The following is a 15299-nucleotide window of genomic DNA, read 5'->3' as shown; positions in this document are numbered from 1 at the left end:
TTCCTACTTAGCTGGAGGGGTGGGGCAGGTAAGGTGGAGTGGTGGGGGGTGGCCCGAGGGCGCGGGAGAGGGTCCGGCCCACGCTGCGCTTGGGCTGGAACTGGTCCCGCTGGCGCAGGGTAGCAGGAAGCTCTCCACACACTCACCAGACCTGGGCTAGGACTGGCCATTTTTCTTTTTTCTATTAGAATATGTTTGCATTGCATGCAGTTTAGCTTTGATTTTTGGAAGCTCATATCCAGTACATCCTGTTTAAACATATCCTCACACTACAACATGAGAGGTTTGTAGATGGAGGTGTAGATGGGCCTGTGGGGCTGCACAGGGGAATAACTCTCAGAATATACAGATTGTTTGCAGAAGGCTTTGCAGAGGAAGGGCCATTTAGCTGAATGTTGAAGGGAAATGTCCAGGTATTGCCACAGGGAGGGAACAGTTGGGAGAGAGGTAGAGGGGTGTGCTGAGATTCTACTCTGGTGAAGGGCAAGGTGTCCCCCGAGAACAGTAGGAAGGTAGGAAGTCAGGGATGGGAGTGTACTAGCATTCACATGGTGAGTGCAGGAACGGGGGGGGGGGGAGGAAGGAATTGGTCAGGCCATATAACAATGGACTTTATAGATCATATAGGTTTGCAGCTCAATTCCTCAATTGCAGCCAGTACAGCCATCTCTGTACTGTGCGGTTGCGGAACACTGCTGCTATATTTTAACACACTGTACTGGGATGTCCCAAAGTGTTTTCTTGTCCTGGTCCTCCTTGAAGGAAGCAAATCAGTGTTCCTCAAAATGTGTTTCTCAGATAAGTCTATGAAATGTTAGAATTTCTAGGTGGAAAAGGGGTTTATGATCAACTAAGGTTGGGAAATACTTAGTCAAACATGCTTTTCCTCTGTGTTATTTCTCCAGCCTATGATAGGTTCATTTGTATCATGATTTCCCTGAAGTGGGAAACAATACCCAATATTTTAGGGTTTGATTGAATCATGAGTCTTCTCTGCCTTATAAGATTCCTTATGCTTAGTATTCTGCAATACAAACATTGAAAACATAGTTCTAGTGTTTCTTCACATATAATATTCAGCAAAACAACATCAGACAGATAGTGGGGAAACTGAGGTATTTTGTGATATTACTTTTGGGTTACATGCTAAATGATAACAAAACCTGATATTTATGTAATACCTTCTAGTTGACAAAATATTAAGCATCAAATTTTAGCCATTTAAAAATTTCTGTTAACTTTGCTTTGCAGGCAGTTACCTCTGTGACCTTTCAGTGTTCTGTGTTGTAGAGAAAAAACGCTGGAAGCGTTTACTGTTTGCTATGGATGTTGAAAAGTGCCAGTTCTGCTCCCCTTCGCATTCCACCATCTTTCTGCTTTGTCATATGCTGAGGTGTTGACTGCCTTCCTTTATTTTGGAAAAAGCTACAGTTCTCTGACACTGTATTTGTAAGTCTTCTACCGAGGGCTATAAGAGAGCCTAAGATATTCAATGTGTCAGTTGTGCTTTGTTCTGTAGAGCCCGTCAGCCAGCCATGTGCAATAGAACCCATGATTCTGACTTTTTCTTACTTGTCTTCTGCTATTGCAACTGAGCTATGGAAGTTAGGGGTGAAATGTAGTCTGACCTCCTCTCTCTTGAGTAGATTTTTGTTCCTTCTCTTTTCTGATCTGTGGGACTCAAGAACATTTTAGCGTTTCCCCTTTATGATATTATGTTATAAATGAGACTTTTTATTTTTGTGTTGCTAATGACAGTATAAAAGTCTAAGATGAATTTACTTTTATTATTGTTAGTGACAGTTGAAAAGCTTGAGATAGATTTACTTTTAAGGTGTTAGAGCTACAAGGAATTAATGAAGTCAATTGTAATTTTCCAAAAGAGTTACTTTCCTACTGATTTTTAAGTCAAACAAGGCTGTCTAATAAGCAGGGTAAGTGCTCCTTCAGTGTTTCAAAGAAAGAAGTTAAAAAAGAAAAGGGAAGAAAAAACTCGTAGAAACAAAAGACTTCAGCCTCAAAAGCTCACAGTTCTCACAGCCGTTGCCACCTACAGATTCTGTTTACAGAAAACATTCGAAGGCTTTGTAGTGTTGTGAATAATTTCTGTTTTGTATATCCCTGAAAAGACCCGTGTTTCTCATAGAGATATACAATTGTCCTCTTGTTGGATATTTAACATATAAGCTGACACTCACTTGCAAAGATTGATTTAAGCTTTTGAAATTTAAAAATACTTCGAAACAAAGTGCCTGGTATCTTTTATAAAGCACTAGTCAGAAGTGACTAGTAATAAAGGAGCGTGATTGACGCGTGGTAATCAAGTGGGAAATTTCAATTTTGCTTAACTATCATATGTATTTTTTGTAGATAAAGGAAAACTATTTTACTGGCTTCAAATTATGACACCTTTTATAAGATACACGAGACATTTAATGAAACTTGAGAAACTGATCTAGGCGAGTCTGAAATTTCATGTCCCTTCACACACTCAGTTTAGGTTTAGGGCGTGCCGTCTTGCACAACAGCCACACCAAATTCTGGTTCACTGCATCTTGCTAACCATATCCATGGAAATATGATTTTCAAGTGAGAAAGATACCAGAATTCTCTCCTTGAAATCTGGAATATGAGCACTCTTATTGCAATTTTTATAATGAAGTTCCATTCAAGATATAATTCACATATGATAAAAACTGACTCTTGTGCAAGTCTGCGCTTCCTAATATATTCACAGAGAGGTGAAACCGTCATTGCTATCGGATTTTAAAACATTTCACCACCATCAAAAGAATCTCAACCCCAGTAACATTCCCTCACCATTTTTCTCTTCCCCTGGGCCCTAGACACCCTGAAATTTATTTTTTATCTCTGCAGATTGTTCTGTTCTGGACATTTCATTTAGATGGGGTTTTACAGTATATGATTTCATGTCTGGCTTATTTCACGTAGCATTGTGCTTTCAAGGTTCTACTTCAATCTACTGCTATTGAAATGGATAGCAGAACATTGTTCTTTATTGCTAGTATTCCATTGGATGGCTACAGTGCATTTTGTTTATCTCTTTATCAGATGATGGACCTTAGAGTTGTTTCTATCTTTGACTATTAAGAATAATATTGCTGGGGCTGGGGAGATAGCTCAGTGGTCTATGTACCTACCCACAAGCCCAAGGACTCAGGTTTGATCCCTGGTACTACATGCTGTTCCACCATGCTGGCCATTGAAAACAGACGTGGTGTGTGCACCTGTAATCCCAGCAGTGGGGAAGCTGAGACAGGAGGATCACTTTGAGTCCAAGCTGTGTAGTCAGACCCTGTACCAAATACATTCAAATAATAATAATAACAGTAATATAAAAATTAATGTATACTGAGTTGTAGAATTGCTAGGTCATATGGTGAGTATATGTTTCCTTTTTAAGAAAGTGTCAAATTGTTTGCCAAGTTAATTATACCATGCTACAGTCTCAATAGCATTGTACAAAGGTTGAAACCACTCCACACCCTAATACTTAATTTTTATCTGTCTTTGTCATTATAGTCATTCCTGTGAGTGTGAAGTAGCATCTTTTTTTTTGGCCAGCTCAGCCCACCCTCGGGGTGGGGCTAGCGGGGTATGTGGTGCTGGGGATCAAACCGCAGTCCCTGAGTTTGCCTAAGCTTGTCTAAGTAGGTGCTTTAGTCCACTCAGCTATCTTGCCAGTCCGCAGCATCTTATTGTGGCTTTGACTTCCTTTACCCATATTGCTAACAATGTGTAGCATCTTTTCATGTGCTTAAAGCTCATCTGTTTACATCCTTGGGAGAAATGTTACCTATATTCTTCACTCATTTTAAAATTTGATTTGTTTTTTATTATTGAGTTGTTCAAAGTTCTTTATTTTAGGTATTGTCCAACTGATTTTTATATATTAGTCTTATATCCTATAATCTCTCTGAGTTCGTTAATTTATTTTATCAGATATATGATTATAAAATATTTCTCCAATTCTATGTATAACTTTTTAACTTATTGATGATATCCTTTGGAGCACAAAAGTTTAACAATTTGATTTTTCAGTTTATATATATTTTTCTTCTGTTGCTTGTGATTTGGTGCTATGTCTCAGAAATAATTTCCATACCCAAAATCATGGATTTTTACAGTTTTGGCTAGTGTATATAGGTCTGTTGAATTTTGAATTAAATTTTGCACATAACGTGATGTAGAGGTATAACTTCATTGTTTTACATAGGAATATCTGGGTGGCCCACCACCCTTCTATCCTCATTGGTTAATCTTGGCATTTTTATTTAAATTAATGAACTATCTTTAAAAGGCTTTCTTTGACTATTTATTCTGTTCTTTTGATTTGAGTATCTATTCTTTTACCAGTATCACTATATCTTGGTTACTATAAATTCTGAAATTCAGAAATGGGAGTTCTCCAACTTTCTTTTAGTTTTTCCAAATTCTATTGGTTATTGTGAATTCTTTGCTTTTCCATATGAATTTTATAATGAGCTTGTCATTTTCCTTTTTAAAAAGAATCTGGAATTTTGATAGAGATTACAATTAATCAACAGATCAGTTAGGGAATATTGTCAACTTATCAATATGTCTCCCAGTCCAGAAACATCAGACATCTTTCCATTTAACTTACTTTGACAACATTTTTAGTTCCCAGTTTATAGGTCTGAAACTTCTGTTAAATTTACCTGTAGCATTTTGCTGCTAATATACATGGAGTTGTTCGCTAAGCTTTCAGATTGTTCTTTCCTGCTGGGAGGCTGTTGTAGTACATGGGTCACTGCCACTTGCTCTGTTTTGCATGTGGTTTGCGTCCCCACAGAGTCCACAGGTAAGAACTTTGTTAGGAGGATGGGCACCTGGCAGGTGGTGGAGCTGCAGAGGTGCAGGTACCAGTAGAAAGCCTTCGCTCATTTGAGGCATGAAACATTTTTATGTGACCCTTTGGTAATTCTTTGGAGAGGGTTGGTATAGGAACAAGCCTGGTCTCTCCCATCCTCTCTGCTCCTGCTTAAAGATGTAATCATTTTATTGTTCCCATACTTACTCCACCTTCTACCATTTAGCATGAAGCCCTCATCAGACCTTGGCTAATTTACATGCTATGATTTTGAACCCCGACACTGGCCTAAATAACTGTTTCTCTTTATAAAGTTTACTGCCTCAAGTATTCCTTAAACTAAGGTAAAGTTGCTTAATATACCATTGTACAAATTATTTCTCTATATTGATCTTGTATCTTTAAACTCTACTGAACTCATTAATTAGATCAATTGTTTTGTAGATTCCTTTTTTTTTTTTTTTTATCAGAACCGGAGATTGAACTCAGGCCCTAGCTCTTGCCAGCTTATTCTACTGAGCTATTTCCCCAGCCCCTTTTTGTAGATTCCTAAGGATTTTCTAAATAAAGGATCAAATCATCTATGAATGCAGATAGTTTTATTTTTTTCTTTTCAGCTTTTTTCTTTTCCTTGTTTAATCCCTAGTACAATGTAGAACAAGAATTAGGACAGCAACCAGCCTTGTCTGATTTCCTTTTTAAAAATTTATTTTTATGTGTTTGGTTGTTGAACAGTCTCACTATGCAGCTCAGACTCATGGTAATCCTTCTGCTTTCAGCCTCCCCAGTGCTGGGATTACAGGCATGCACCACTATGCCCAGACTCTGGCCAGCTCAGCCCACCCTGGGGGTGGGGCTGATGTGGCATGTGGTGGCCAGGATCAAACTGTGGTCCCTTTGCTTCCTTAAGCTTGCCTAAGCAGGTGCTTTAGTCCACTGAGCTATCTTGCTGGTCCCTAATTTCTAACATCAGAGTAAAAAGTTTAAGTCTTTCAGCATGAAGATTATTGCTAGCTCTGAGTTTTAGTAGAAAACTTTTATCAGTTTGAGGAAGTCTTCATTGTTTGATTAATGTTTTCATCATAAATGGACATTTGATTTTTGTGACATGCTTCTAAGCATCTATTGAGGTGATCATGTGTTTTGTTTTGTTTTTTACTTGGTATCATTTTGGTAATATAGTGATTAATTTTTTGACATTAAGCTAATTTGTATTCATAAGGTAAGTCCTACTTGGTTATAGCTTATAATCCTGTTAAATATTGCTGGATTTAGTTTGTTAAATTTTTTTGGAGGACTTTCTGCATTTGTATTCAAGGGAAATACTGATTTCCAGTTTCACTTTCTACTGATGTCGTGATTTCTGGGGCGCTTATGAAATATTGGTATTAACCTTTAAATGTTTTGACTTTGATTTTTATGACTTCCTTTGTAGTTTACCCTTTGCTTCTGTTGAATTGCAGATGGAGGTAGTAAATGAGGGACAGGAAGGGAGTGCTTATGCAGACTGGTCCCTCTAAGATGATTTCACTACAGTGAACACATAGGATTCTAAATAAATCCATTGAGTCTTCATTTTGCTTTCTTTTGCTAAACAATTATGGATGTTCTACCGCTGAAAGACATATTTAATGCCTGAAACCAGTTCAAAGGCCTTTATATTTTGAATTCAGAGCCACAGTTAAAAGATGTCTTTCCCAGGCAAGCCCTGAGTACAAGCCTGGCTCACCCTCCTCCCTTTACAAACTTTTACCTGTAACTTATTTGTACAAACTTGTCTAGAAACAGTATTTAAAAGGGCCTATTAAGAAGTGTTATACTGACCGTCTCCTGAGTAAGAGAGTCTGAGAACAAGGAGATTTTGTTGAATCCCAGACATCACGTAACATAATATGAATAACAAATATTTAGATTGTCTTCCTACATGTTGCAAGGTAATTTTCAAATTCATTAATCACTCTACCAACTCAGTGGGAAAAATTACCACTGAAGAAATAACAACTAATATTTACTAAGTAATTATGTGCCAAGTGCTGTCTTAAATCTTTTGCATATACTATCACTATTATTCCTTGGAGCAATATTATGAGGCTCATACTAATATTATTCTCCTTTGAGTACACTGAAAAACACAGGTAATCTAAGGTTGCTTGGATGTTATGCAACTGGAGAACATTGAAACCAGGATTTCACCTAAGTTATGAGTCTTCAGAGCCTTTCACAAGTTAGAGTGCACTTATACATCCCAGGCCAGAGATGCAGTCTCAGATCTTGGGACTCTAACTTCTGAATTTAGAAGTCATTTGCCTCTCTTATTGAGTAGTGGGATATACGTGGAAATGTCCATAAAGGTTCTACTCAAAAGGTAGTCATGACCTGAGATTAAAATAGACTCTCTAAGGATAATGTAATAAGGAAGTTAACAAAATGTTTAGCATTTATAGCATTATTACTATTTTCCAATGTAAGTTATTTACTCACATAAATTAACTGAATCTGAAAAGTAATCAAAGAGTTGGGTGTTATTATTGTTAGTTCCTTTTATAGAAGAAATTCCTGGGGAAAAAGTGGGTAACTTGCTCTAGGTCTAGTGTTAATCAGTGACATAGTCCAGATTTGAATTTGAACTCTGGTGTTCCAGAAGCAAGGTTCTTATACATGTTGCTGCACCATTTCTCTAATGAAATGGTTTTGTGGAATGTGATCAGCACAGTGCAGTCACACCAAGAATGCAGTTATGTGCACTGCTGGGTTTGTGCATGTGGAAACTGGGGTCACTTCTATGGGACGGAAGTCCACGCTATGGTCTGTGGGAGAGAGAGACAAAGAGGACTGTCCTGAAAATGCAAGACAACCTGAAACACATACAGAAATTGGAAAAGAAAAATAAATTTCAAAAGGGAGATTTTTATCTTCTATTTGACTAGAAGATGGGATGGGAAGAGACCGATAGGTTGTATTATGTACTTAGAAGATTTATCTTGGTCTTAACCATTAAGCAGAAAAGTATAAAAACGAGGTATAAAAAGTAAAACCATATTAATATGCTGAGCTATAAAAGGCTCAAGTCAACAACTTCTGACATTGCCAGTCCTACGGAAAACCCACTACTATGATGGACTACTGGACTATATTGGATTATGCAGCTGAATTCATGCACCTACAATATATGAATGGCAATGGAATACATATGTCTGACAAAAGTAAACAAAAAGGGAATATAAATGGACCATTTTGTAGTGAAAAATATATATATATCTGTATGTACAAAACAGCATAAATATACAGCTACTTTCTCCTAGTTCAATGAGAAGGTTTTGAAGTAATAGTGTTTAGACAAGATATCATGTGCGAATCTTGTACTAGGAATAACTACTACAAAGATAACAATATGCAATGTATTAATTATTGTAACTGTACTACTAACCTGTTTTGAAACTATCTCATTGCTACTTCTTTCTCAATAAAATTACAGATTAGCAAATACAGAGGTTGAGTCTATAGTAGATTAACATGGATTTCTATCAGTTTAAGAAACTAGTAGGAAAAGTTTGAGCAGTTGGAATAGTGTTCTTCCTTGAGTTTCCTCCATAATTCTAGTAGTTTTCTTTTACTTGTGGCAATAAAATATGAGTTTATTCAACACTTTCTTTATAGTAACACAAATATTTCCCCAGACGTCCTTGTACAGTTTTCCTGTGCAGTGTTCTGCCACCAAGACAGGATTATTTATTCAGGCCTCTGTGTTTAGAGGAGAAGGGAGAAGGCCCACTGCTCGCCAGTCACTGCTGGACTGAGAATGACCAGGTTGGTTTTCAGTCAAGCACGTGGATCTTCTGGTCTGAACCTTGGTGGTCCCATACAGCCCCTGTCTCCTTGTGCATGTGTTCATCTCTCGGACATGAAAGAATTGTTAATTTCCTCCAAGTTCATGATAAATCTGAGCCCTGAAGAAAGATCATCCGAATTATAAGAAAAGTTCACATTACATTTTCAATTGATAATTATTAAATAAAACTTTCTAAATTACTTTTATGAAAAATAAAAAGTATGTCTGCATCAAAACTACGTCAGCATCTCCTATTTCCCTTGTGCAAAGGTTGGTCAATTGTCAGCCTAAGAGGGGTTTTGGTTCATTTTCACCTTCAAAGTAACCTGTTGGCGTTTTTTCTAAAGTCCTCACACAGGCATGCAGAAATACGAGGATGGTGTGCCCAAGATCCCAACAGCCTGTATTACGGTGGAAGATGCAGAAATGCTATCAAGAATGGCTTTCCGTGGGAACAAAATCGTCATTCAGTTGAAAATGAGAGCAAAGAGTTACCCAGGTGCCGATTCCTACAACACTGTAGCAGAGATCACTGGGAGCAAGTACCCAGAGCAGGTGAGTGGAGGCGGAGGACAGGCTGTCCTCGTCATGCTTGGCTTTTAGAGATAGTTCAGGAAAGAGATTGTCCTCATAACCTCATTAAATCCTGAGTATTTATACATATTTTCCTCATTAAAAGTTATACTACTCTGAAATGGGACAGAATTGTTTGTTTTGCGGTACCAGGGGTTGAACTCAAGCCCCTGCACTCACCAGGCAGGTGCTTATTCTACTCCTCTCCCTAAAAGGAGAGGCTTTTTTTTTGTATTTTAGGGAAAGGTCTACAGGGAGTTCAGGGTCTCACTACTAGATGGGACTCCTAAGTGGTCCACCTGTTTAAGCCTCCCGAGAGCTGGGATTATAGGCGTGCGCCACCACGCCCAGTCTCAATAGCTATCTCAACGCGCCCCGGGGGCGGGGCCGGCTCGGCTCAGGGATCGAAGCCCACGCGCCTAGGCCCACTTACAAGCACTTTAATCCCTGAGCTATTTGGCTGGCTCAAGGGACAGAATTAATTGGAGGCCCAGGTGAGATGCATGGTGTGGAAATTGAACCTTTGGCCTACGACAGCGATATGTACACAAACGTGCTTCTCCTTGCTAGAGCCACCTTGGGATTTGAGATCATGCAGATAGCTAATGCTTACTGTGATGGCTGTGTGAATTACGTTGTTTAATCCTTTTGAAGTTCTGTGAAGTAGGGATTATTTTCTTCTACACAAAGTAACTAAACTAGATAGTAAACTAGATGGATGGACTCTTGCCTGGCTCCACACTGCTAGTACATGGACTGTCTGAATACTAAATGAAACTTTAGCCTCCAATTAATAACAGTTTCCACATTTTGCTTTTAAAATAGCCTTAGAGACAGATTCAATCTCTATTCTAGCTGCATAGTAAGTAACTAAGTTGTTTAATTTCTGAGTCTCAGAAAACTTATTCCCAAAGGAGATGACGTCATGTAAGTGACAGAGTTACTGTGAGGATGGAATTAGTGCACATCAAATAGCCTAATACAGATGTTCACTGACTAAGGGTAAAGCAAAAGGCTTTTTATTAGTAATCTTCTTTATTAGTGATCTTTGAAATTCTGAAAATAGAACTTAAAAAGTTCTAGAGTTGTTCAGAAATTCTGAACTTGTATTTTATTTGATGGATTCAATGGGATGGAATAAAAAAGTGAACAACAATGTTCAGTGATGGAGAAATAGGTTTTCTGCACCACTCTTGACACAGTCTTCCTGTGTGTCAGTAATGATTGACATTTGAGTTCAACACCCTCTTCTCTCTGCCTAAGTCTCTGGGCATTATCAACTATACTGTGATTGGTGGCTACAGGATAATGGAAAAGTGAAATTTCAATAGGCCATAGGGAGTGAGGTAGTGGTAAAGGAATTATGATTTCAAATGTTGACCAAAACATGAGCACAACCTTTAGACCTTTGAGAAACTGACAATTGCAGAAGAGCCAAGAGGCTACATTGCAGGCATTGTCTCTACTGAGTTTTTTCTCCAGTAAGTAGATCCAGGATAGTTTTGCCATCTTCAGTTTACTAGTCTTGGGTATTAAGTGTTTAGGTTGATTTAGCATCAGTTGTTTGGAGAAACAAGCTGATTCTGGCCCTGTGGCCAGGCAGCAGATGAACAGCAGGTTGAACACACATTATTAGAATCCTGGGTCTGAAACAGTCAGGGAGTAGAAGAGTCTAGGGCCAAGCATTTGTGCTGAGGTGCTTTTGAGAGCCAGAAACCTGAGGCAGAGCTGGCGCTGAGAACTTCTTCAGAGACCCTACCATCTTTCAGCTGGCACAGCTTGAGCCTGTTCCTTAACAAAGCTTCATTTATTTTTCAATAAAAATCAGCTTTCTTAAGAAATAACCTATATCATGTTAAATTACCAGTTTTAGGGGTATTCAATGAGATTTGAAAATGTATACACTAATATGACCTCTACTACACTCATGGTAGAGAATGTTTCTGTTGGATCCCTTTGCAGCTTATCTTTGGGTGGGCAGCTGCTGACCTCCTGTCTAGAACTTCAGTTTTATTATTTCTAGAATTTTGTGTATCAGTAGAATAGCTTGGCTCTCTCACCACTGACTGAGGCACAATGCCTAACACACAGCTCAAAGGAGAAGAGGTTGAGTTTAGCTCCTGGTTTCAGGGGATTCAGTCCATGTCTGACTGATTCTTAGGCAGGAACATTATGGGGGAAAGGTGGTAGAGCAAGGCTGTCCAGCTCTTGACAACAAGGAAGCAAAGCAAGAAGACAGTGCCAGAGGGGAGGAAGTGTGGGACCAAGCACAGGTCTGAAAGCCGCACATTCGGAAGTGTGCTTGACGAATCTGCTAGGTGTTTCTGAATCTGGTGAAGTCCATGTATCAGGATTAATGGCCACAGAACGATATATCTGTGGTGTTTCATGTCTGGCTCTATTTACTCTGAATAATGCTTTTGAGATTTATCTGTGTTGTTGAATCTGTTGTTTTTCCTTTCATATCACTAAGTAATATTTAACTGTATTGACATACTATAATCTGTTTTCCTGTTCAGCAGCTAATGTGGCGGTCTCTAGTTTTTAACTATAATAAGTAAAGCTTTGTGAATATTCTTGCCCTAGTCTTTTTGTAGGTATGTTTTCTTTTCTCTTTGATAAATTCCTAGGAGTAGAATTGCCACATTAATCTGAATTTTAAGTACCCTGGACTCTATCAAAATGCTTCACTATTCCCCAGAATTTTCACTTTTCCACATAGGTGGATAGGTAATACCAGAGAGACTTTGGAACTCAAGATTAACATTTCACCTCTGCCAAAGTATTATGTACTATCTCAAGAGTTATTCATAAATACCTTGTTACCAAGATGTAAAAGGTAGAAGATTATAATAATTTTTCCTACAAAGAAGTTACATTGTATCCACAGAAGATGTGTGAATGAGCAGAGTGAAGTTAAGTGTGTGTGACTGTATTTTGGGAGAAATGTATCCTACAGCTGCCTGGAACCACAGGGGGTCTGCAGACTGTGAAAACAAGTGACAAGCATATTGTCCCCTACAGGTGTTACATTGGTTAATGAGCCTGAGTAGGTACCACCCTCAAAAATACCACCCTTTCCAGGAAGTGTCCTCCGGTCACTCTCCCCTCTTCTCAGCACCCATTGCACCTGACAAATGCCTGGAAAGTTGACACAATGTTTGCTTTTTTGTTGTTTAAATGCCTATCCCTAGGCATATGGTGTGTTCTCCAAACATATTTTATTAAAATGAAGGGATAAGTAAAGAAGGAAGTGATTGGGAGATGTTCTTATTGCTGAACTTTTTTACATACAAAGAATTTTCTGTTGTTTTAGGACACTGATTGCTCATTGGCATATTGACCAACATCTCTGAATGTAGCTCTACCTGTCCAGACCTGAACACAGTGACTCCTTCATATCTCATTCCATGCCATAGTTTGTCCTATCTCTTAAATGAATCATATCTACCTATCAATAGATCTAGACACTTACAAAGTTTTAAGCTATTTTTAATCCCTACTACTTACCACTCACTATAGCCAACAACACATAGTATTCAGTCTGCTTTCAGAATATTTTTAAAAAATCTGTTCCAACCTTGCCTATAAATGCTGTTAGTGCCTTAATTCATGGCTTTTCTATTTCACTCTCCATTTTTTCTTCTTCTGATCTCACTTGTACTCTTGTTCTTTGTAGTGAAGCTCAAACTTATCTTTTAAAACAGATGGCAACATGGCATTTTCTTGCTTTTAGATCTCACTCTCCTGTTGTGTAACAGAGAAAGGTTGTGATGAAGATAACAGCTGAGGTGTGTGAACAGAGCTGAGCAGGAGACACAGGAGAAGAGACACAAAGGCAGGAGAGTTCAGCAGGGTTAGAGCAGAGCAGTTCTAGTAAGAGGAAGCTGGGCCTTATCATACCTGAATGAAAACTAGGAATGAAGAAAGAAGGAAGGGAAGTGTATACTGGAGAGATTAGGACTAAATTCTTTCATAGGCCCAGGAAAGAGTTCAGTTCCTCCCGTCTCTAGCTAACGTTTCTAAAGCCATTCCCTTTTACTTCTATTTATCAGTATTATGAACAGTGGCTTAAGTATTGGCTTTAATAGTTTAGGTTGACCAGCTTGTCCTAACATAGCTACTGTGCTTCGCAGCATATCGAAGAATGATGGTGATACAAGTGTGAGGAAAAGCTGTATTGGAAACCTCTTAGAAACAAGTTTGTTGAAATTTTCATTATTTTGCCTGCAGGTTGGGGACATGGGGTGACTTGAGGGTGCAGGGGGAGGGGGTAGGTGACAGACGATTTTCAGTGGCAGCATCCAGCACAGCGTCTCACTGAGGATGTGCACACCTTAATAAAACTCACCAGTTGTATTTAGGCAAAGCAGCCTTCTGTCTTAGCCCCAAACCATGGCTAAGAGGCAGGAAATGATCCGTGGAGTAGTAGTACATATCAGAGTCCTATTGCATAATTCAGCCATCAGCCTGAGAAGAATCACCATAGAATTTTCTTACATGGCAATATTATAAATAATTTTATTGGGTTCAGTGTGTGAAAATAGCAGAACAGGGATATCAAACACATCAATCCCACTCTCTTTCTGAAAAACTCACTATGGCAGGCTTTGGCTGCTCTAAGCTCAGATTTTTGTCTCTGTCATGACTCCATCAGCAAGTGGCTTCTCTGTGACTGCACGTGTTACAGGATTTAGCAGCTCTTACATACTCTGAAGGAGTGTGTTTTGTTAGCAAAAATACTTAGCTAAACCTGTGTTACCATCCTCTGGACTGCTTTCTCAGATACTTTATCTGCTGGAAAGTATATGTTAGTCAGCTTTTCATCACTGTCATGAAACACCTGAGATAATGAACTTATAAAGAGAAAAAGTATATTTTGGAGCTTAAAGTCCAGCTGGGAAAACTCATTGCTTTGAACCTGTGATGGGTCTATCGGATGGCAGTGGTGGGGAGCCCAGAACAAGGTTCTTACCTGATGGTCAGGAAGCAAAGCAGAAAGAAGGAAGAGGCTGGCATCCCACAGCACTCTTCAAAGGCTCATCTGCAAGGACTTAAAACCCTCCTTTGAGTTCCACTTCCTCAAGATGCCAGCCCCACCAATGGTACCACCTGGCGGCCAAGCTGCTAACAAAGAGGTCTTTGGGCGGGTGGTATTTAAGGCCCCCTTTGTAGAATCACACACAGTATCTTGAAGGACCACCTGTTGCTGAGAATGAATCAGAGTGTGAGATTGTGAGCTTTTAACTCATGAGCTGATGTTCTATAGCACTAAACTAGCACTATAATCCCAACCCCCACTTCATAGGAAATTTGTCACCATCCATGAATAGGTTTTATTTTTTAATAAATTTATAGAAGTTGTCCTAACACTTAAAACACTTACCGCAGGGCAGAAACAGAGAGTAAGAATCCAGGTAGTAATTCCATAGCTTTCAGGTGTGGAAAATGAGCCTAGCAGTGACTTGTCCACAGTGACACAGCAGAGCACGACAGGGGCACACATGGCGCAGGACTCTAGGTATTCTGAAATCCATTTCTTTGAAACCCTAGAAGAGTCCATTATTCCTGAGCCACCTTAGCTGAGCTGTGTCTGAGGAATGTAGGCTGGCTCAGAACACAGCCAGCATCATCCTTCCAAATTCACACAGCAGAAATGGTGCCTTCCTTTTATGGCTTTTCTTCTGACATCTCTTTCTTACACACAAAACATTCTCTAATACGCAGGTCCTTAGAGTCCTTACACTGAAGACTTACCTGGGAACCTTACTTCTGCTGAGTTTTACTCTTCTACTCATGTTCCTCCAGCTACTTCTCCTTTGACCCTTGCCTTTTCCCTCTTGATACACTTGGATAGGCTCTAGAATGCATTCTCCCTGTAGTAGTAAAGCTGCTATGCTGTCCTCTTCCCCTGTTCCTCTTTATACCCTTCACCCTCACCAGTCAAATAATCATGTGCAGAAGCTTAACAGGAGCTAAGGGAAAGCCAAAAGGGACCTACCAGGCGCACCACTTACATTTTAAAAAAATTTAAAATAATGTTGT

The 15299-nt window shown here is 39.1% G+C and overlaps 1 protein-coding gene across 2 annotated transcripts in view; it reads left to right on the top strand.

Annotated features, from left to right (window-relative positions):
* Nucleotides 1-15299, top strand: part of Cpq (carboxypeptidase Q) — a 610322-nt gene that overhangs the window by 236157 nt on the left and 358866 nt on the right. For both annotated transcript variants that reach the window (XM_004641291.2, XM_023701349.1), the window contains exon 4: nt 9029-9236. In XM_004641291.2, the coding sequence (XP_004641348.2) occupies nt 9029-9236 (208 nt within the window). The remainder of the gene's footprint in view (nt 1-9028; nt 9237-15299) is intronic.

The sequence above is a fragment of the Octodon degus genome, unplaced genomic scaffold (assembly GCF_000260255.1).
Source record: "Octodon degus isolate 3935 unplaced genomic scaffold, OctDeg1.0 scaffold00134, whole genome shotgun sequence".
Classification (NCBI taxonomy): Eukaryota; Metazoa; Chordata; class Mammalia; order Rodentia; family Octodontidae; genus Octodon; species Octodon degus.
Note: the sequence above shows the minus strand (reverse complement) of the source record. Positions and strands in the feature narration are given on the sequence as shown.